General features: G+C 36.4%; 1 protein-coding gene across 3 annotated transcripts in view; it reads right to left on the bottom strand.

Moving 5' to 3' along the window:
* The window catches only part of LOC132136713 (active breakpoint cluster region-related protein-like), a 179,365-nt gene that overhangs the window by 63,050 nt on the left and 92,490 nt on the right, over positions 1-23,825 (bottom strand). For all 3 annotated transcript variants that reach the window (XM_059547307.1, XM_059547316.1, XM_059547325.1), the window contains 10 exons: positions 21,884-22,069; positions 17,487-17,594; positions 16,126-16,186; positions 8,361-8,413; positions 7,320-7,460; positions 5,930-6,051; positions 4,963-5,131; positions 1,521-1,643; positions 1,320-1,395; positions 735-839 (listed from right to left, as the gene is read on the bottom strand). In XM_059547307.1, the coding sequence (XP_059403290.1) occupies positions 735-839; positions 1,320-1,395; positions 1,521-1,643; positions 4,963-5,131; positions 5,930-6,051; positions 7,320-7,460; positions 8,361-8,413; positions 16,126-16,186; positions 17,487-17,594; positions 21,884-22,069 (1,144 nt within the window). The remainder of the gene's footprint in view (positions 1-734; positions 840-1,319; positions 1,396-1,520; positions 1,644-4,962; positions 5,132-5,929; positions 6,052-7,319; positions 7,461-8,360; positions 8,414-16,125; positions 16,187-17,486; positions 17,595-21,883; positions 22,070-23,825) is intronic.

Below are 23,825 nucleotides of genomic sequence, written 5' to 3'. Positions count from 1 at the left end.
TTTTTATAACAGGAAAAACACTAATGAGATTTTAGGAGAGGTTTAATGCATTCTGCGATGGCTAAATGCAACAATATTTCTGAACCTACCACCAATCACCCATAATTCACCAGGAGAGGGGTGGAGCATGTATACAGCATGTATACAGCCCTTTCGAAAGTAACCGACTCCAGCTCTGCTGACTGGGGCTGAACGTGGGAGGTGATGGACAGATGGCTTTAATGTCATCCAAATCAAAACATGTCAGGGTCCACACAAAAACTAACCGCCAAAGACTGAAGCGCTGTCCTGCTCAGAAGTGAATGAAAGCAGCCTCAACATGGCACAGGTTGTCAGTAGAGTAAAACCAGACGGTAACCTAGATTTATGAAAAACCTATTTGGACTTCACTGTGATGGAAAGAGAAACTGAGGAACAAAGAAACTGGGCTAGTGAGTACAGATAAAAACTACTGTGATGAGGAGCTGTAGGAAACAATGGAGAGAGGAGGATCAGATGTACCGTTTTTACTATAGTTCTCCTCAAGACAAACACAAAAATTAGACAAATGTCAACCTAATACAACTAAATGTGTTTCTGAGTATCTTATATAAACTGAAATCACTGACACATTTTACCTTCGTCTCCTCTACTGTAAGTTCAGATTCAGACAGCATTTGCATTTGTCCCCTCCATATACAGTTGAAGCTACTCAGCACTGAATCAGACCGCAGTGAGCCGTTTGTGTCTCTTACCATCTTTGTTGCTGGTGACGGGGATGTTGTGGACCGTTCGGAGTTTGAAGCAGGAGCCAGTCAACACTTGCAACTCTACTGAACTCAACACACAGGTCTGCAGGTCTGAAAAACACACCGCGAGCTCTACACATCAAGGTTATCATCACAAATTAAAACATTTCTGTTCATTCAGATAAATCTGAAACAAAATAATATATAAACATTAGATGAAAAACCTACACTAAAGCACTGGGCTAACTGAAGTAAATTTAAGTTCAAGCGCTAAAATCACTAAAAATAAATCTTAAATTAATAATAAATAATCAAGTAATAGAATTACTAGCAATGAAGAGTGAAAATATAATTTTTTAAATATTAACAGAAATTATAATATTAATACAAAACTGCTAAGCACACATTTTAAATAATTATAAACAAGGAATCTGGTTTTGCTAATTTTGCTGAGGCCCCCTAGTGGACCTCAGAGAGCATTACTGGAGTGTTAGTGTGTGGATGCTTCAGGAATGATGGATTGTGCCATTCTGTAATGATGATATGATAGGGTTGAATAATCTAAAGTTTTAATAGAAAAGGTTGTCTAACCTTTCTTCTGCAGTTTCTGAATGCTCTCCCTCCATTCTGACCTCTCATAATCTGAGGACAGCAGAAACAGGTAGCTCTGTCGAAAGAGGAAACCATTAAAGAATAACAACAGCTCCCTCTATTGGAACCCTATAAACAGCAGAAACACATCATTTGAGTGGACACACATTCAGTGAAAGGGATGGCTGTGCCGTGTGGTACCTTGCCGTGTTTGTTGTGGATGCGGAATGGGATGGTGGGGGAAAATAAAAGCAGACACGACTCCTGCTCGTTCATCTTCTTCCTGAGACGATCCACATTACGACTCTGACCTTTCTGTGCTTTCTGTTCACACACAAATCAATCTGATGTTAGTGGAAGCCACCCTTACAAGCAAAGTATACCTGAGACATTTGTCAATCTGTCTATCTGTCACACACAGTATGAAATAATTAACATTTTATCTTATGTAATATTGGTAATACTGAAAAATATCTTAAATGTATCTTGAGCATTCTAAATGTTTGGGTGCCAGTGTATATATATATTCTGTTTGTTTCAAACCTTATAATAATGTCAGCCTAATGATCCTCAAGGTGAAAGTCTTGTTTATTCTATTTACAGATTTAACTGTTCTGCTTTTACAGTCACATTTATACATATGTATTTCCACAATATGATATATATATACATATATATATTTTTTTATTTTATAATTTTTTTATAATTTTTAAACCGAAACCATAAAATGTAACAACTATGGTATGTGGGCATAGATATTACATTCTTGTTTGTGAAGTCAATTGAAAGGATATTTTGTCTTTATGCTTGTAACACTGTGTTTGTGATGCTGTGATGCTATCAGCCTTTCATTGTGTGTGTACTGAGTTTGAGTTTTAATGGAAATGATGTTATCAGGCTTCGACGTCTAATAAAAGACTTCAGAACCCCAGTGCTCAGTGCGTTAGAGTGTGCGTGTCAACCAGGGGCGGACTGGCCATCGGGAGCACCGGGACATTTCCCGGTGGCCTGACGGTCATTCTGGCCTGCCGGCTGCCGCTGATCAGGCTGACGTGCAATACGCTGGTATGCAAATGCAAATTAATTGACGGATTTATGAATCTATGAATCAGGCGATCGCGGAGTGAAAATGACACCACCACATGACCAAACATCAGCGAAGCACTGCCTGATTGGCTATATCCAGAGGCAGGCTTTATCTTAGAAAATTGTGCAGAAAATGGAGCGTAAACGCAAAGGAGGAGCAGGGAGGGAACGTATAAAAATGAGAAAAGCCCTGGCCACAGACGCAGCAAGTTGCTGCAAAATCCCAGCCATATTCGCCAGGGAGCAGGTCGGTCAGAATTATATTAATATTTACTAGGGATGGGAAGGTTCACTGAAAAAACCGAACCGTTCGGTTCTCCACACACGGTTCTGCACGCGCTGGGACCGCTGTTCAGCTTAAATCTGACAAAGCATCTGTAATATTAACACGTAAAACAAACAGGATTCAGTTAATATACGTTTCAGTGGATGGATGCACATTCTGGATTCCCAGACATTACCCTGTGCAAATCATCGACTCTTAGTATTGACTCTTGTCCAATACTAATACCAACACTGGATCAGTGCATTATTTTAAAGTGACAGTCTTTATATCAATCGAACAGCAACAACAAAGAAATCACTCACTGCTCTTGATTAAAAAGCTTTTGTAACTTTAATAAAGAATAATCTTTAAGTTATAGTCCAAAATGCAAAGTTGTTTAACATTGTCATTCCTTACCTACTTATTTGTATTTTTTTGTATTTTTTATTCTTTTATTATGCGTTTTATGTTCTGTCGCTGTCATTCTGTTGTACTGTGGAGCTTCTATCATGAAAACAAATTCCTCGTATGTGTGAACATACCTGGCAATAAAACTCATTCTGATTACTTTATTCAATTTCTGTACCTAAAAACTAATGCAAGCCCTACCTAAAAAAAGCCTGAAAGTCAGTTTATTTTATTTGTATCTTTACTCTATTAAATGTATTTGTGCTGTTTCTTGTAGTTAGAATATTCTTAATAATATGATAAAATATATTTTTTTTGAAAGTGTAGTTTTTCCATAAACATAGCACATACAGTACAACGCTACCGAAACCGTGACTCTTAAACCGTGAAACAAACCAAACTGTGAAAAAGTTTAACTGTTCCACCCTAATATTTACATAATCATTTGGCAGACGGACGCTTTCATTCAAAGCGACTTACAATAGATAAAATCTATTCAAAAAAATAATAATATTACAAATGTATATAATGATAGAAGTTCAAACTAGCACACTGTTTTACATATGGGATACAGTATTTTTTCGTGCCAAAATTGACCAGAAATTTAGATTTTCCATTACTAGCCTACAATATGTAGCCTAGTCTACAATGCTTATTTATTTATTTTGAAGGTGACGAAGGAAGCAACAGTAATACTAGTGCTGTTAGTGCTCCTGCTGTTGAACAAGAGAGGGTGGACAGTTCAGCTTTTGAGTCAGAGCAGGAACCTTCAGGGAAAGTTTAAGCTATTAGCAAAACTAAACATGCTGGCTAATAGCATACTCTTGGAAATATGTGCTTTTATGATTAATAAGGTTATCAGTAGTAGGACTGTGATCATTGGGACATACAATTGATGGCTGCATAATTAATATAGATTATTGAAAGTGCTTATTTCATTTTGCAGGGAAACTCGATGTGCAGAGTGAGAGAGAGAGGGATTAAGGGAAAGATGGTAGAGACAGTGAATGCCTTGATACTTCTTGATACTTCATTTGATTATTTTGCCCGTCCACAGTCTAAGGATTTTGATTTTTTTTTTTAAGTATCACCCAATTCAAACAACTGAAAGAGCTTAAGAGTTTATCAGTCTGGTGGACACATGAATCGGGTGGGGGTGACTGCAGCACCAGAGGTGGCCTGGGGTGGGGTCAAATTCCCGGCCTGATTTACTGTCCCAGTCCGCCACTGGTGTCAACGTTACATTACATCTTGACACAGTGTAATGGGCTACATGACTGCAGTGCAGTAATTGGTCGGAGCAGAAGGAACTCCCAGAAGAGACACCAGGAGCGAGTGCTCTCAGAGGGGAACACTTTCGATTGATTCTCTCAGTGTCAGCTAACATAAACTCACTCACACAGTGGAGTAACCCACGTTACTGAGGCTGAGAGGTGGGGAGTCAACTTTCCTCTGCCTCGTTGTCCTGTGCTGACCTGGATGGTCTAAAATCTGTCTGTCTGTATGAATCTAAACACTGTACTATCACAGTGACCTGCTTCAGCAATGCCAAACATAAGTAAATGAACCACAAAACCCACTTTCTCCCTAAAATCCAAACAGCACCTACAAAGCAATGCATCGTCTGACATGATTTGAGATTGAAAAAGACTGTAAATGAAGTGAAGAACGTCATAGTTCTTTGTAGTAGAAAATGGCTCTTTAGATTTTTTTAATGTTCTCTGATAGAATGATTAGCTCTGAGCTCTAAAAGGTTCTTAAGAATACTATAAATGGTTATTTTGTGGCATTGCTGTGAAAAAAAAAAAACCCTTTTTGGAACCTTTATTTTTGGTAAAAACAGAACAAAATCTATTATATGTATAGTTATATACACAACATTACCTTCTCTTTCTGGATCTCGCTTTTGATGGTGGAGATCTTAATCTTCATCTCCTCAATCTCGTGCTCAGGGAGCGTCTGGATGTGAGGAAGAGAATCCGAGTCGTCCAGAGTCTGAAAGCTCAGATCAGCCAGAGGGATGTACCATTTACACTCATACTGCTGATGCCTCCTGACAAACACAGAAAAACAGATTTAAATGTTAAATCGGAGCATCATTTATTGTGCTTTTTTATTGCTTTAATTCTAAATAATAATCACACTAACAACAACTTTGGTATATTTCTATATTAAGCACATCATTTGAGTGCATTAGGTGCAGGCCCTTTGCCAGTTATGAGGTCACCGAGGTCCGGAAGGTGCCAGATACAGCTATTATAAGCATTTTTTGACTTGTCTTTCCCACTTAATTTGATACTGAAGAAAGTTAATAAATAGGACGTTGCAGTTTATTGTAAGCAATATCTTTATATTATCTTATTTGCAAAATATTTGAAATAATTTGTTATTTTTTTATTTTATGATCATCCCTCTAAAACAGAAAACATCTTTCACACTTCTTTTAAAGTGTGTATAGTGTATATATTTAGTTGTATTTGTAGAGATTATTATAGCACAATTCTAAACATAAACGCATGCTTCCTGATGTCTTTCTCTTCCTGTCCTGACAGGAAATGCCTCTGCAGAGACCATTAATCTAAGCACTTTCTAGTATTTGGAGTATACACACACGCTTCAGGGAATCAAAATGTATTTCCACTGTCAAAATGTTTGATAATGCACTCTTATTATGAGATGATGATGATGCCCAGCATGGCTTTGCAGTGAAATATAATCTACACATCATCATGCATAACCACCAATTAAAATCACCAAATACACAGCGGCATGTAGAGTGATGAATGCATGAGTGGGTAAAACATAAAATAAGCGAGAAAGTGAGATTGCATTTGAGTGTCCACGTTCATACCCAACTGCGGTCTTTTTCATCTTGGCACAGAGCAGAAGGTCTGTGAAGAGGAAGACATGACGGAGTTTACGCGTCCCCTCCGACACCTCCACCAGGAAGCCATCCTTTACCAGCTGACGAGCCTGCCAGACACATAAACACCCAACGTTACTTCCTGTGGACTCATCAGAGCAGAAACACACAGAACATGTGCACTTCCAGAAAACAGAGGGGCCGCAAAGGTCATGAGCCTTCCTGAAGTTATGAGCTTGATCATTAAAAGCGCTGACACTCAAACGTCAAATATTTATTTTAAATAAGTATGATGAAGAAAAATGAGGGTGAGATTAAGCTAATACAGCTGATCCACTCATACTCTCATGTGCTTACAGCAAGATAAGCTCATCAAACAGAAACCGTTAGAAGTCGGAGAGCCTTTATCGAAACAGATAGGAATGTCAAACAAAAGAGAATTTGAAGAATTTGTGTGAAAATGAACACATTTGCAGACCTGTAGTTTGTTAAAGTTAATTATTATAGTTGGGAGTGTGGCAATAGATTGGTATTGGCGATAATGTTAATATTCCATAAAACTGTATAATTTAGTAAATAATGCAGCACAAGTAATGTGGTTAACACTTGAACACAGTAAGTGGCAGTATTGCACCTGTTTCCAACCAGTCATAAAAAGAAAAAAGCAGTAGTATGTAGCTACTACCACAGAAAGCTGATTCACTGGCCAATAAAAATATTTTTTTGAATACAAAACTTTCCATAGATATATCAATAATATCATAATTGTGAATGCTTTAGGCCACAATATATAAAAATTATAATATTATGCCAGCCCTTCTTCATTTGATAACATTCCATAACATTTCCAAATTGGATAAAAATGTGTTAATAAAAGTCATGCAAGCAAACGGTCTTAATTTTTAGAGGTGCGTTTTGTTACAAGCGTTGTTGGTCGATGGTCACAATGTTTCCTGAAACCACAGTTCCAACGAACATTAACAAACAGCATTACAAAGCTGTGTGGTTAGAACCGCAGCTTACTACAGCGTAACCTGTGCTTCTATGAATAGGTTCCTGTTAGTATGACGTGGACTTAAAAATATTCTCACGAGAAAAAGCAAAAAACTATCATGCAGTTTAATCTAGATCTTTTTTCAATATATACAATTTATTTCACATCTCTTATATAATTGTAAGCATAAAGTAGTCCCTAGATGTTATGTTAATATTTACAGCAGCATATGTATGTACACATACTAAAAAACACTTATAAAGTCACTGATACATCAGCTGCCTTAAAAAGGCCTCATTCTGTAATTCTGCATACTGTATCCAGTAAAGGACTGTTTATGTAAAATACAGTATACAGTAACTCCTGTCAGTCACACACACACACCTCTCCCTTCGGTGTGGTCACAGCAGTCCTGCGCGGGTCAATCTCTTCATTGATGATGGACAGGAAGCTCTGGGATATTCTCAGAGCATCCTGCAGTAGTGGGAAGTCTGGATGATCCTTAGGAGTGTGTTTCAACAAATCCTGAATAAAACAAACAGGGAACATACCTGAGCTTCATGCTTATTCTTTAAGTGATAAACCAACTACTATAAAATAGATAAACCGACACTACTAAAAGTTGAGGTTGGTACGATTTTTTTAATGTTTTTAAAATAAATCTTATGTTTACTAAGACTGACTAAGACTGCAGTAAAGCAGCATATTGTAGATAACTTTTCTATTTTAATGAATTTGAAAATGTAATTTATTCCTGTGAAGGCAAAGCTGGATTTTCAGGAGCCATCACAGCCTTCACTTTCACATGTTCAAAAAAAAAACTTTCTAATTTGCCGATTTGGTGATCAAGAAATTTTTATTATAATAATTATTATTATTATAATAAGAAATGTATTATTATCAGTGGTGATAACAGTTGTAATGCTTAATTTTACTTTGATAAAAAATGTTGTCACTTGTCATCAAATTAATGTTTTTTTCTTTCCCCAAAAAAATTTATGGTAGTGTACTAAATATGTAACATATTGACAGTATTTTTATCCATTTTCAAAGGTTTCTCATGCAGGTTTTGATTATTATTTTATTTTTTTTAGACACCACCTACTACTAACATCAGGGTTTATAATGACCTTAAGATCCATGAAGAAAAGCCAATTTGACATGTTGAAACTGACAGAATGATCTTTACACAGTCGAATTTGGCAGTCTGAACGCTTCCTTATGGCATAAAACACTTTAACACTTCATTCAAACAGAGTTTGATTCAAACAGAGATTTACCAAAAAAAAAAGAAATTGCAACCTCAGTCATGCTGAAATAAAGGGAAATAATAGCCTGTGCATTTTCCTTAGTAAAGGTGACCTTGCTGTTTTAAACTTGACTACCTGTATTAAATATATGTATATTTTAGAGAGTGAGACTCACATGCAAGACCAGAGTGCTGCGAGTGATACGGTCAATAGGTTTGTAGAGGAGAGCTGCAAAGACAAACATAAAAGAATAAAATAGAGTAATCATAAGTATATAAGGTATATAGAAATATCCTTTTATGCAGTTAAGTTGTACAAAATATCAACTCACAAACTACTCATACTTCCAACCATACAAAAGCTCCAAAAGCCAAACAAACCCAAATAGAGAGAGAGAGAGAGAGAGAGATACCCTTTCCCAAACTCTATTACACAGCTGACTGAGCAGTAAGACACTAAGGATAATAGCAGCATCTCTGAGCAGAGCACTTCACAAACATGAACATCTACCGTAGGACAAATGAATGCAAACGCTGTGAGGAGGCTCAGTTTGTGTCTTCAGCTCTCTGTAAACCACAAACTCTCGATAAGCTGACAGACTGAGAAGGAAATGCATATCTGTCAGCAGCTCACAGTATCATGGCCTCCCTCTCTCCATATCTGTGATTCTGACCGCTGCAGTGGGACATGAACACTCATACCACATACCCAAGAGCTTGCTATTCTGTTCAGTTTATCCACTTTATTTTGAAGTGCAGAAGTAAGCTATTTTCTTTAAATGAGCAGGACTTCCAATTCATTAGTTGCTATAGGTAAACTAATAACTAAAATAATAACAAAGTGCCATAAATGGTAAAACTATTTGTGCTACAAACCAGAGTGTCCATGATTAGTATAACACATTAAAACAAAATGATAACAAAGACATAGTTTGCAATATCAAGACTGTTTTTGTAAAGCTAAAATAACTGGAAGCGGATGACAACCGCAGCTTTGCATATTCAAGTTACAAATGGCTCTTATGCTCCTACCTTAAAAAGATGATGGATACAATAGGGCAGAATTCAATAGTCTTTAATCATTTCAGTTGTTTTTACTTTAGTAAGCTGACCACTATCTAAAAAAGCGAACTATTTGCAGGAATAAAAGAGATATATACCAGAGGTTTTAAGACCGCAAAAGAGTGGTGTCAAAGGTTTATCTTGTCTGTCTGTGGAGTATGTACAGTACTGTAATAAATAGATAATGCAACATTGTGTTATGATGATTATGATGATAATGCAACATTTTGATGATGACATTGCGGTTCATTAAATATATAAAATCTAAATTCAATACTGCAATAAAGGCACAATTAAAATGACTGTTCACACTAAGAATGATAACTAATAGAAAAGCTATAAGCATCCACATCAACAGACATACAGTACAGATACAATTCTGTTTTATATTCCGTTTTGAAAGTGCGAGCTGCAGCTCAAGTTCTTTAAAGTCAGGTGAATTCTAAATGGCTGTCAAAGTTTTTATTGTTTATCAGATGAGAAATGAAAGTGATTCCATTCATATTGTCCTGCTTCCGTTTGCTGCTTATCAAGGTCAGACTATTGTTTTCTAAGAAGTACTGTGTACACAACAAGGAGCACTGCTACACCGAAAATACTACATTGACACACACAGTCAGATAAGGGTCTCCTGTGAACAATGTTCAGGAAAGAGCTTTGTCTCATTTCTTTGACCGAACTAGTGAGAGAATTCTGCACATGCACGTCTTTGTCATCTTTACAGGGTTACAGCGGGTCCTGTGGTGGTCATCTAATGGATGATGATTCCCAGCAGTCCCTTCTCACTCATGCTCAGTTCATCAAATTAGTTGCTAGTGCATTGCTATGGCTTCCGGTGTCCTGGGTGTTAGGTAGGCAGTCGCCATTGTGTTCTTTGTGATTTCCAATTGTGGTTGTTACAGCATTTCTACGTGGTTTCTAGGGTGTTCTTTGTGGATGTAGTCGGTGGATTCACAGCTGATTGGATCTGAAAGGGAACCAATCAGGACAGTATTTCCCAAAAGTATTGTTAGCCTAAGTAGCACTGGCAATAGTGCTCTATGAACTACTTAGACTAACAATGCTTTTGACAAATGCAGCCCAGGAAGGTTGCTTTAGGTTGTGACATTCAATCCATCCTTGTAGCACTCACAGTGTCTGTGAGCTAGTTGTCAAGGGCAAAAAGGGACAGCATTGTGAGATTAAGCAACGAATCGGATCACTTTCAATCTCTGTTTATAACAGATGACAGATTATACCCTTATACATATTTTTCAGAAAGGGCCTTCCATTATGGCAACACACATTATGTTTAAATAGACATTTAAATATACTGGTTACAGTATAAACGAAGTAGAAAGTAGAATGGAGGGCATCTTTTTAACAAAAAACAGTTTTAATTCATATGCAACTTTCATGAATGAGGGATATTACATTAGCTTTATAATCAGACTTCCAACTTTTAACTTCTTACTTTTAACTTTATATTTTCCATACATTTTCAACCCACCCATATGTATATAAACACAAAACACTGCGAGTTTTGAGTCACTGGGAGATGATTTAATCTAAATGTCACTATTATAACTAGCTCTAGAGGAAAACAAATGTAAAAAAAAAAACACTGCTGTGGCCTTAAACCATGCGAGTCATGCTCACACAAGACAAATATTAAACATTGTTGATGTTATACTGCATTCCACAAATCGATCGGATTACAACAGTGTTTGCGCATTTAGTGTCTTGCTTCTCACATTTTCTCTTGGGTTTCCTTTGCTCCATTTCATCCCTTGTTTACACTGACATGGTTTTGGATCAACTGTTAAAGGGGCTGATTATATCTGTATGCAGGGATCTGTATGCGACCTTTTGAAATGACAGTGACCCTAATTTTTTTCAGGTCGCAAATGTTTTACTGATTATTTTTGTACCTACCTTATGTTTTTTTGGCAATATGCTATGCTATGACATTTATTAAAACAGAAATTAGTATTTTAAAAATATGTTTTATAACATGCTCTGAGCATTAAACACATCAAGTTGGCTCCAGCCCCGCGATGCTGGAAAGCTGAACTGAGCAGCTGGTGACTCGCGCTGTGTTCGGTCTGCACGAGAGAGAGAGCCGCGTCTCACAGACAACAACACTGAACCGAGCTCTCCTTCAGGACGTTCGCGTCCTCCTGCACCTGAACGAACAAATACAAATCGCAGTTTAAACAAACAGAAAAGGTTTCGAAAGAGCTTAATTCAGCACCGCGGTGTTCTGGTGTTCAGGGCGCACGCAGAGACGTCTTCAAAAGTCTTTTTGCTCTTGTACCGACAAAAACATACTAAATATGTCAAAATACCTGTCTTGGAAAGTGTGTTCGAAAGTCTGTGGTTATGTCTTAAGTGAAAGTAAAGATTTGAGAAAGAAATTGGATGTGTATCATTATAATACAATCTCTTAAAGTGACCGTGCCTAATTTACTAGCTCTGCTGTCAGTGTCTTTAATGTATGAAAATGAAAGTAAATCACTCACTGCTCTTGACTGAATTACTTTGTAGTTTTAACAAAAATTTATCCACAGTCAAACCAAAAATATATAATTGATATAAAAGATATAATTGATTATATTGTTTTACTGATGGGTGCAGGACACTAGTTCATTTATGTAAGTGAGTATAGCAAAATACAGCAAACTATGAAATATTATACCCAAAAACTTTTCATACTGTAGACTACCAGTGAAATTGATAAAAAATAAATAAATAAAGGACCTGACCATGTTTTGCTTGTGTTTCTTTCTTTAATTGCTAATGCAACCTTTTCACACCACAGACTGAACAAAATTAAGCATTGCTTGCTTGGTAACTGTCAACAAAGTATTTATAGTTGTGTAAATATTGTCATACTGACAGTTGTCTGAAGTTTTGGTTGATTCCATTACATATCTTTCTATCAAAGTTATCTGACATTATCAAGATGAATTTGTTCTGACAGTTTAACTCTTGAGTTCTTGTCATATTTTATTACCAATTTCTAAACTATAGCAAATAAACTGTGATAGTGTGAGAAATGTTGAAGGTGTCTGAATACATTTTGGTTTGACTGTGTATTTTATTTTACAGTGAAGACACTGCAGTGCTATTTTAAATTAGTTTCTGGACACCTACAAACTTAAAGTAAACATTGTGTAAATAGCATAAAATAAATAAATAGAACGAACATACAGTAAATATTAAACAATTTCAAACAGGGCCCACTGTACAATCTGCACCAGGGCCCCTCTAACCCCAGCTACGGCCCTGGGTTAAGGTACCAAGACGGAGCAATGCACTGTGTGTACTGTAAGAAATAAAACAAGAAGGCATGTGGTGTAAAAGAATCGAAAGATTCCACGATAGTCACATCGCAGGATGTGCGATGTAGGCTGTCGTAGTTGATCCGTTATTCATTAGCTGTAGAGAGAGAGAGAGAGTGCGAGAGAGAGTGCGAGAGAGAGGGCGAGAGAGAGAGAGAGAGACAGAGGGAGAGAGAGAGAGAGAGCGAGAGAGAGAGCGCTTCAAACAACACGAGCGCTGTCTTGCTCTCTCTCCCTCGCGCATATTAATCAATTGACACAATGGTGTCGGTTTAAATCATTTAAAATGAGAATGTAAATCTGCTCACCCCAAATTTTGTTTGTAAGAAAAAATTAGATTAGATTTCATATCGCAATATATATCGCAGAAAAATAAAATATTGCAATGTCATTTTTTCCCAATATCGTGCAGCCCTATTATCCAGAGTGGCTTACTTTAAAAAATTTGTGCGACCAAATCATGTTTTGCGCCAGTAACTGAAAAAGTTAGTCGCACAAGTGCCACCAGTGGAAAAGGTTAGTGTAGTTCCCTGTCTGTATGTCTATAATTTGGCAGCTAATAAACTGATAGCATGAAAGAGAAAGTGCACAGGTGAATTTTGAACAATTCTTTGATATTTGTTCCAATCTTTCTATATTGTTATCCTTTATCAACACTTTTATGTCTACCTTTATCGGTCTATCATCTATCATCACTGTGGTGACTGCAGCTGGTGCATTATGGGGGATAATCCTCCAGTCACCTTGGAGTGGAAGAAGGAATTTCGAAGGAGTAAATGCATACAAATGCACATACAGTACACACATGAATGCATGTCGATAATTCAACACATTGTAAGTCAGATGGCAGTATGCTATCATTCACTACAGTGTTGCTCAACTAGTTTTTACATAGGTAATTAACACCAAAATGGTTTATCATACTAACTGTATAGAAAAATGACTTTAAAATAAACTATTTAGTAAATGTTTAATACCATGCTAAATGAGTAACAGGAAATTTGTCAATTTTGGTTTCTAACAGCCTATTGAATTGTAGCAATTCAATGCACCACAAAAATAAAAATAAAAAGTTGGTGCACTGCAAACCATGTTTATCCTCACTGCAAGTGAATGTGTTTTTGGTTTGAGTCACATTTCTATTTTCATCTTTTGTAGAGTTTGGACATTCAGTCTTCAATGATGTGTGCCTGCGAACACCAAAATATATGATAAAAATGATCAAAATAAAGCATTTTCTCTTACCTGAAAAGTAATATTTATGTACTATTCATGCATTCAATACTGTATATAGTTAGTTGCAGTTTATCATTTGCATTTAACACTTTTCTCTGCATTACCCTATTATAACTAAATATGAAAATTATATGAGAATTGGATAGGCAGGTCCAGTTGTTCATTAGGAAATAAAAATTTTTTGTATTCCTGCTTGGTTTCAAACCCATTCGAATCTTTCCACATGGAACCTGGAATCTGTCAAACACTGTCAGAGCTTTGTCTAATGCATATTAAAGTAATACGTAATGAGAAGTTGTGCTATATTATGAATACAGCTATAGCTAAAGGGCATTATCAGGAACAACACATAAAAAATTGAAGACATCAATTTTGATAAGACAATATTTTATGCTTATATATTTTGTGTCATCCATCCATCATCCATCTGACAATATGGTCCCTGACATGTGAACTAGCATTAATAACTGATCCCCATGTGCACCATTTCAGTCATGTATGGTACACAAAACTATGAGAAAATGTGCTGTTGTTACTATATTGCATATTTTAATCACAGCTAGAATGCTATATTGACCAATCAGAAGCCAGAATCTGAATTATCCGTTTTATAAGTCCCTTTATGCTTGAGGTCTTACAACTGCAATGAAATATCAGAACACATGCACATTACAAGACTTCCTACTGCACTGAAATGAGATCAGACCTGTTCACCAGCAGAACTCTAGAAGCTCTAGAAAGGTTCAATCTTCTGATCTGAAACCATGGACGATTCTTAAACCAAACCACACAACAATCAAAAATGTTAACTCATCCAGACTAGCAAAGCATCAAAATGCAATATAGTTACCATAGGTGCAGTTACAACACAGTCGGAGAACCAGCAGAACCTCCATGATAAACTTCCACCGATCCTGAAGTCTTCTCTGACTGCTCTCTCACTACTTCCTGCTCATTCTGCACCTCCTTTTATCCATCCCTCACAAACACCACCAAGACAGCGAGAGAGAGAGAGAGACTCACACACTCCTGCACTCCAAAACACTCAGAATGAGCAGGCACGCATGACTCTTCCTCACACTCACACACATTTGAGTTGTGGATGCTGCATACACAAGTAGGAAGATGCAGAACTCATTCTTAAAGAGACACTGCTCACGGTTCATTCATAACCATCGAGTCACTCAACGAACCGCCAATCAACACATCAGCTCACATTCTAGGGGTGCACCGAAATTTCGGCTGCCGAAAATTTTCGGCCGAAATGGCATTATCGGTTTCGGGCCGAAATAAAAAAAAACAGCCGAAAACGTAAACCGAAAATGAATGTCACCCGCCCCTCCCATCCGTGCGCAAGCGCTTAGGTTTCACTCACGGTCGAGCTGTTATCACACGTCTGCATGTCAAAGGGCTGTCACAATCAAAAAAAGCTTGTCACAAAAGCTGCACAATCGATCGGACCAACCAACACAAGTTTCGAAAACGAAAACAGGGAATCGATTTTAACGGCCTTCTCTCGGAGCGCGTCCAGCTCGTCACTATACGCTCGCAGCGAACGCGCGTCACACAGCAACTGCAGGTTCTGACACACACACACACACACACACAGAGCCTATTAGTGCATAATATCAATGTAGCCTTCAGTAATGTTTTTCATTGACGTTATGGCAGTCCACATTGCTGACTTGTGCGCGTCTCAAGCGCCCTCTTTACGTTCGCCCTAATGCCTGTTTAGTTGTCGGTGGATTTGCCTATATTTGGCGTTGGAAAACGGATCAACGCCAAATATAGGCAATTTACTAACGATTCATTGAACATTTTGCCTATGTCTCAAAAATCGAACAGGATTTTTTTTTCACAAAAGTGACAGCCCTATACGAGAGGACACCAAAGTTGCAATATGTAACATTTGTTCTGCAAAAATCTCCAAAATTGTGGATTTTATTGCACAATTTTTTAAAAACTATTTTATTTGATGGAACATAAAACTTGAAGAATAATTATTATTTATATTTATTGTAAAGAATAATTTATGTTTTGTTATGTAACTGTTAATAAAAGTTTGATTATTATATTGTGATTTTTCAATTCAGATCCATTAAATCCAAGCAATATATATATACGTTTTTAAAAGAAGCCATTTTCGGCTTCAGTTTCGGTTTTCGGCCAAGTGCATCCTAAATTTTCGGTTTCGGCGCAGAATTTTCATTTCGGTGCATCACTATCACATTCTACCAGATTCAGGCTTTGTAAATGCAGATCACTCATGCATGTCACACACACACACAAACACATCACTGATCAATAGATACACCCTTACCCTCCATGGTGGATATTGTGGTGCAGTCCTTGGATTCTTTAGGACCTTTAACTTTCAGGTTCTGTCAACAGAAAGGATGCACACTATAAATATACACAGATACAAGCACACATACAGAGCTCATGTCTGGCTGAGGCAGCAGAATGTGACGAATACCTGTATGGAATAATGTAGAGAAATGTGATGTGGAAGGCTTCTGGTGTATGTGTGTTTATGAGTAAATGCACAAAGCTGAATATTAAAACTAGATTTACACTAAGTTACGTAAATGCCTTGCAATAGTGTTGCTATGCGGTTTCTAAGATGTCCTTAGTAGTTTTAGCTCGTTGCTATGGTGTTGGAAGGTCAAAAAAAGTCCACCCCCCACAACATATTGTTTAGATATGGAAGGGTGGTTCCAATGTAATCATGGGATTTCTTCCCCTTTATCATCTATCATCTTATTTTATCAAAATAAGATAAACAAAATGTGAGCATGTTTAATAGTTCAAGTTGGGGTTATGTTCAAATAAGCATGAGAAATTGTTATTAGTGAAAAAAACAACACTAATATTGTAATGGATGTGTTACATGAATATAATAAATATAAAAACTGAAAGATTTAAGGAGCTTTTTACTCTTTGTTGTTAAATATCACACCTTGCAATGTTTAATTAATGCTTATTATATAATGTATGAATGAATCCATTCCTTTTAAAATGTTTAAATGCAAATGTGACAAAGCAATTATTAGCATTTTTGTTTTCTTAGTGCCAAAAGTTGTACATTAATGGGGATGCCACCAAAATTCAAGATATGGGGCAAATAAAAAAAACTGAACTGAATATTAATATTAAGTTACATTTTACACGCATTGCAAAAATGGTCTGTTTTGATCTATTTCACCACGAAAATAGTTACCAACTAATACACAGTTAGAACCATTGTTTATCTCCAAGGAATACACAGTGGTTTTATTACTAAATGAATCTGCATTTTTGAACAAATCAGTCAAGTAAACAATTCAATGACACACTCATAAAGACAGTCACATGCTTCGTTCCTGAATGAATCAGCTATTTTGAACAAATTGGTTGATGTAAAGACTCACTTATACACTAACATGCTGCTACTTACCGGCAGTTTTAGTTTCATATTTAAAAGTAATCATCATCTATTTTTTTTTTCCATCAGATATAATTTTTTTTTTATATAGATTGGAGAACATTCTGTACTGATCAATAACGCAGGGATCAAGGACGACGGCCAGTTCCTGACCATTTCAAACATTAGCTCCACCTCATTAATAAAGTACAGTATGTACTGTAGACAGTAATGATCTGGGCCTATAGTGTGGTGTGGTAGGAGATAGATGAGCTCACCTCAGAGATCTTCTGAAACTGGCTGTTGGCCTGGCTGCATTTCTCTACTGTCCCCACCGCGACTTTATAGTTGTCCACAAAGGCTTTGTACACACCGAGCTGACTGGCCTAAGAAACAAGCAGAGGAACAATGTTAAAAACAATATAAACACTGACAGAGAGAGAGAGAGGACAGTAAAGGAAAACCACAGAGAAGAGGAGGAAAAGATTGAAAAACTAGAAGCTGGAGACAGAGGGATGAAAGAGAATGAAAAATGGCAATGCTGAAACATTCATTTCATCTGTAGACCTCTTGAACATTCATCAAAGTGTGTTCACAGTGGACACTTTCTGCTGGAGCGAGTTCATCCTCTGGATAAGACACAAGATACAGACATCAGAGCTTCTGCTGAGAGCTCTGGAGACCCAAAGACTGAGAAGTGAAGTTTAAAGCAGGCTTTATCACACCACTTCAGATCTCTTGCTGTAATAACAGTCAGAGGAACACAATGAACTTATGACGCCCATACAGAGTGAAGCACAACCATCCTGGGGCCTGCTATCAAAGCTCATATCTTCAGCACTAGCATCGTCAAAAGGAATTGCACAAAAATAGCTGTTTTCCCAAACACTCCCCCATCTGCTCAAACAGAGAAATGTTTTAATGTTTAACCAGCCAAAATGTAACTGCATTTTAAAACCAGATGTCTGTGAACTTACAGCAGGAATATGAGATTTGTCATTTTTAATACTGTTTCAGGAGTTCTCTTACCAAGCATGGTGTGCCGGGTTATTGGAAAGGTTTTTTTGATTATTATTTTTTAGGTTTTCTCTGCACTGACAATGTGGAAAATATAACAAAGACTAGTTTCCTTTCAAAATAAAGTAATGTCTTTCATCACCCAAAAAGTAAATTCATTTGTGAAGTTATTAATTGTATGACTATGATGAATAAAGACACAATTGATTTGAATACTTTAAACCTCTCCACAGTCCAAATATTTTTTATTTATTTAATTGTTTTATTAAAGCTGTAGTTTTCATTTTTCAGATTGGTGGTCAACCAGTCCAGGTTTTTCTTGATGGCCGATGTCGATATCTTAGAGAGCAGGTTTAATTTAAAGATAATAACACAAACATAAAACTTACTACATTTTATTTTATTATTTGATACAATATTAACGAAAATAACTGCAAATAATTTTTATTAATATAAATGCATTATTTTAAATCAAATGTATATGATTCTGCAAATAAATAGATGTATACTTAAGATCCTTAACTTCTTGATTCTGTAATCCTTTCATGGCATTTTTTACAAATAATAAAATTGTTAAAAACATGAATAAAACGTAAATCACTGGTCTGGTAAGTCTGCGACCTGTTAAATCACAGTCATTTATTGTTAAATAAAGACCTGACGATAAATGTTTAATGTGGAATTAAAAATTTGGGACATGGGGATATATTGGTCTACCACTTTTTCAGACTTAAAGCCAAGAGGTGTTCTCATTCAAACTCTGACTTGACCTCTAGCTCTCTCTTCCTGTTGTCTTTTATAACCCATCTTCTCTGTTGTTATCCCTGACTTCTGTAAGGTTATGGACTGCTGTATATTTGTGCCCTGAGGTGAGAACTGCATGATGAGACCCTATATTCTCAATCTCCATCCCAGCATGCTCCTCTCTCCCGCTGCTCGAGAGAAGTCTGGAGCACAACACATCACACGGACATGACGTTGTCACCTACCAACCCTGCATCAAATGCTCTGACTTTTCACCAAGTGTATCAACAGACGAGCGCTAATACACACGTCACAAAGACGAGGTGAAGAGAGAAACATTTGTGGGAAGAGAAGTCAGAGCTAATGAGTAAAAGAATGAAAAAAAGAAAGAAAGAGTGAAGGGTGACTAATAGAAAGAAACTGCCTCTAATACACTCCGTCTGGATTTGCTCATCCTAAACCTTTTCTTCTCTATAAATTAGTCTCTTTTAGTCTTAGTCTTTCATGCTTCTTTTCCTCTTTGCCGAGTTTCCAGAGCCATAGGGTGCCTGTAATTTCTCCATCTGCTAACTCAACCACTGTCACAATGTTTTGCTAATCACGTGTGTGCGTGTGTGTGTGTGTGGAGAAAACTCTTCAGACTTCAGAAAAGTCATGTTTCATAACCTCCTGCCATCTGGTGTTCGGTTCAGGAGATAAATGAAGTAAATCCTGTAATAATGAGCAGTAATGCATGCTGGGTATGGCCCAACAAAATCCATTCAGAGTGGAATAATGAACTTAACAGCAAAAAATATTTAAGATGCATGCTTTATTGTTTTGGCATTGAATTATAATCATGAAAGTATGATGAATTTAGTACTTATATGTGCTTTTTATTTGAGTGGTTAAGTCTTCTAATGACTGTACTAGTAGTTTCACTATGTATTTTTTATACTGGTACTGATAAATAAAATTATTGCATTTATTTTGTGATGAACAGAGGACTTAATGATTTGATCATTTGAACTATACTTTTTTTTTCTTGCATTAAACATTTAAAAATCTGCTTAGCAACAATAGATGTTTAGGCCTAATATAGTTCACCTAACTAGAAGAGGGAAATTACATTTACAAGTCATGCAGAAAATGCGTAATCATTGAGATACACATCAAATATTGTCAAAAGGCTAAAAAATATCGAGATAAATAAATATTGTGCATCGCTCAGCTTGACTACATATCACCAAAACACCAGAATGATGAGGCCCAATTAACTTTTAACTGTTCTGAAATAACCAGTCATTCACATATCCCACGACCCTTAATAAATGATTTTTATGTTAATATTTTGCATTTGCCTTTAGCCTTGAGTTGGAGTATAATATATTCAGCATATTTATGGTTCTGTTTAACTTACACTACTGTTCAATAGCTTGGAGACGATTTAAGTTTTTTTTTAAAGAGATTTCAAATTAATTTTATTCAGCAGAGATAGATTAAATTGATGAAAAGCAAGAATAAAATGTTTGAATTTTATAAAAGATTTTAATATAATTCAAATAAATGCTGTTCTTCTGAAATCAGTAGAGCCCGTCAATGAGACATATGAGCAAACCCTAGTCAGATTTATAGCTAACTCTATTCTTCATTTCATGACCCCTGTCATGTATTCAAAGACATCTTTTATCATCATCAAGGTTGCATTTATTTGATCAAAAATACTGTAAAAAGAGTTATACTGTGAAATATTATTACAGTTTCAAATACCAGTGTTCTATTTCAATATATTTTCAAATGTAATTCATTCCTGTGATGCCAAATACTCCAGTCATCAGTGTCACATGAGCCTTCAGAAATCATTTTAATATGATAATGTTGCATATTATTATTATAAATGTGGAAAACAGTTGTGCTGCTAATATTTTTTGTGGAAATGATGATACTTTTATTCAGAATAGAAAATGTAAAAGAATAACAATTTATTTGAAACAGAAACTTTTTTAAATAAATATATACATTTCTTTACTGTCAAACTTGATCAATTGACTGCTGAATAAATGTTTTAGTGACCCTAAACATTTGGTCTGTAGTGTACACTTCATAGAGGGTCATTGTATTTAGAATTACCATCTAGGGCCTTTGAACAGCGTGTTTGGCAGGACACTAGGGATGTCACTTTTGAGAAAAATCAAATTCGAACGGATATCGAATATCATGGAATGTATTCGAATATCTTCGTGCCCCCCCCCCTCCCGCACATTAAAAAACAAAACAAAACAAAAAACGTAGCCTAATGGAGATTCAATCACAGATGTATTAACAGTGAGTCATAAACAGGACTATCTGGATTATTATTTTTTTTACTTAATGTTTGAAACAGTAGGTTATGAACTTGGAATATCAACTTATATGAAGTGCCACTATCCATACCTTACAACATTAGGCTAAATGAAACCGAACAGGCACAAACAATAACGTGACAACTTAAACAGCAGCAGGAGTAAGGCATATAGCCTAGCCTAATTCATTTCTTAATACTGTTTACAAGAAACACCAGTTTATTAACTTGATCTGGATTAAGTGCGGCTCTCTTTTTATTTACAATGTTCCCCGCGGTGGAGAACACACGTTCAGAGCACACAGACGTGCCTGGCTAGTGGCTACTAGCTTTTATTCACTTGATTTGGTCATGGGCCTACGCTACAATACGTCTAGAGTGCCCTCTACTGGATAAGATGGCAAAGAATAAAATAAAAAACAAATGGTCTAATCATACATAGACTGTAAAAAATGCGCTACACATGGCATTTTAAAAACCGGATATTTTATTTATAGTTCGATTACGGATATTTCAAGTCATGTTCGAATGCATATTCGAATATCGAATAAAAAGTGACAGCCCTACAGGACACTATGTGACAGGAGGACTCACCAGTTTCTGGAAGAGATGTCCGACAGTGATCTTCTCATCCCACTGCTGAATGTTGGGAGAAAGAGCATCATAAAACTCCTTATGGATCACAAAGATATCTTGGATCTTGAAGAAGATCGTTTCAATCTGCTCCATTGTCAGCACTGGCTTTGATGTAGTAGCTGTGGCTTTAAGAGGCTTCATGGGCTGAAAGAGAAAGACAGGTGAATTAGTGAACATGCTCACTACTCGCATGTATTTATATATTAAGTTATACGTTTACATGCTAAGTAATGAATTACCATAAAGGGCTGCTCGATTATGGCAAAATCATAATCATGATTATTTTGTAATATTGTAATCATGATTATTTAACATTATAATGAGGGGACCAAATGGCCAAACCTTTATAAGAGTGATTTATTTAAAGATAGTGCTAAATATGTCATACAAATATGTATATCCTGTAAATAAGGTTATGACAGTGTTGCATGGTGCACCGATCCTTCAAAAGTATTGCGATTCTCGGAAATTAAAAACGTCACGATTCCTAAATTTATTAGTATCCATACTTCAAAGAATGACTGCGTTCCAGATTTGTAAGAAACGTATTTCATGTTGGTGTGTGCAAAACACGCTTCCAGTGCCTCCCTATGGATGTCTGTGTTTTTTCTCCTCACGCAAGCAGCAAAAAAGCACTACAGCGAGATGGCAGCATTAATGGCTTTACTAAACTGATTTGGCTTTACTAAAATGTGTGCATAATCGCATTAAATAGTTTAAATAAGTTGTTCAGATGAACAAAGCACTAGGTTTTCTTGCATAATTAACATTTATGCTAAATATGAAAACGAGCGTATCTGCACAGCATCTATGACTGCGCTTTGTATCTGCTGATTGAGATTTACATGCTTGGCTCACTGACCCTGTATACTCATTCATTTCATTCATAAACGAGATGTATCAGTTCATTCAACCGGTTCACGAATGAGAAGATCTCTCGATCTCGTTCAGTGAAGGGCGTATGGGTTCACTACATTCAACAAACCACATGCTCCGTCACATCTTGAGTAACTCTTTGACAGGATGAAACAGTTCACAGAGCTGTTCACGAGCTGCGCATGCGCTGCTGTTGAGGGAGGAACTTCAGTGAACGAGAAATATGAGTCAGTGGATTACCTGAACAAGAACGATTTGTTCACCTGAAAGATTCGTTCACGGACGAACCATCACTAGTCAGTGGCGCCCCCAGAAAATTTTAATAGGGGTGGCCAGATGAGGCCACAGTAAATCTTGGGGTGGCACATAAAAAAAAAAATAATAATAATAAGGGTTTTGTAATATTGAAATGAAATAATATCTGTGATTTCTGGGGGTTTTTTTTTAACCTTTTTTTTAGCCATTTTTTTTTCTCTAAAAGTGTGCACCATCTTTTAGGTCAAATACTTGCATTTGGGCTGTTACCAACAGTATCAACAAAATTTATATTTGCATTGCAGAGAAAACAGAAGCTGCATCTAAAGTGCCATTTAGATGTTTTTACACACTGTTTAATACAGCTCTGTGGGACATGGAATACTTTAACCTGCAGTTACAGATGAATAAATCGTGTTTTGATATTTTAAATGTAAAACATTGAAAACCGATGTTTGAAATTATTAAAAAAATGATAAGGTACCTTAAATGTGAAATTAAAACCGCCAGTAGGTGGCAGCGAGTCACTGTTACATTAGATTGCAGTAGAACCGAATCATTTAAACGGTTGATTCATTCAGGAACAAAACACTATCATGTTGCTCAAAACAGTGGCTGTGTTTGGAATGATTTTTGAATGAGGGAATATGTTGTCTAAAAGGTAAGTCTCTTGATATTAACTTCTTGTTTTTATTGAACTGTTGTATAAAATCAATATCACATTTGTAATTATGCTGACTTTTGGAGAAAAACGTCACTCTTTGTGTGA

This window comes from Carassius carassius, chromosome 4 (genome assembly GCF_963082965.1).
Source record: "Carassius carassius chromosome 4, fCarCar2.1, whole genome shotgun sequence".
NCBI classification, from domain to species: Eukaryota; Metazoa; Chordata; class Actinopteri; order Cypriniformes; family Cyprinidae; genus Carassius; species Carassius carassius.
This window is presented reverse-complemented; position numbering and strand designations above follow the sequence as displayed.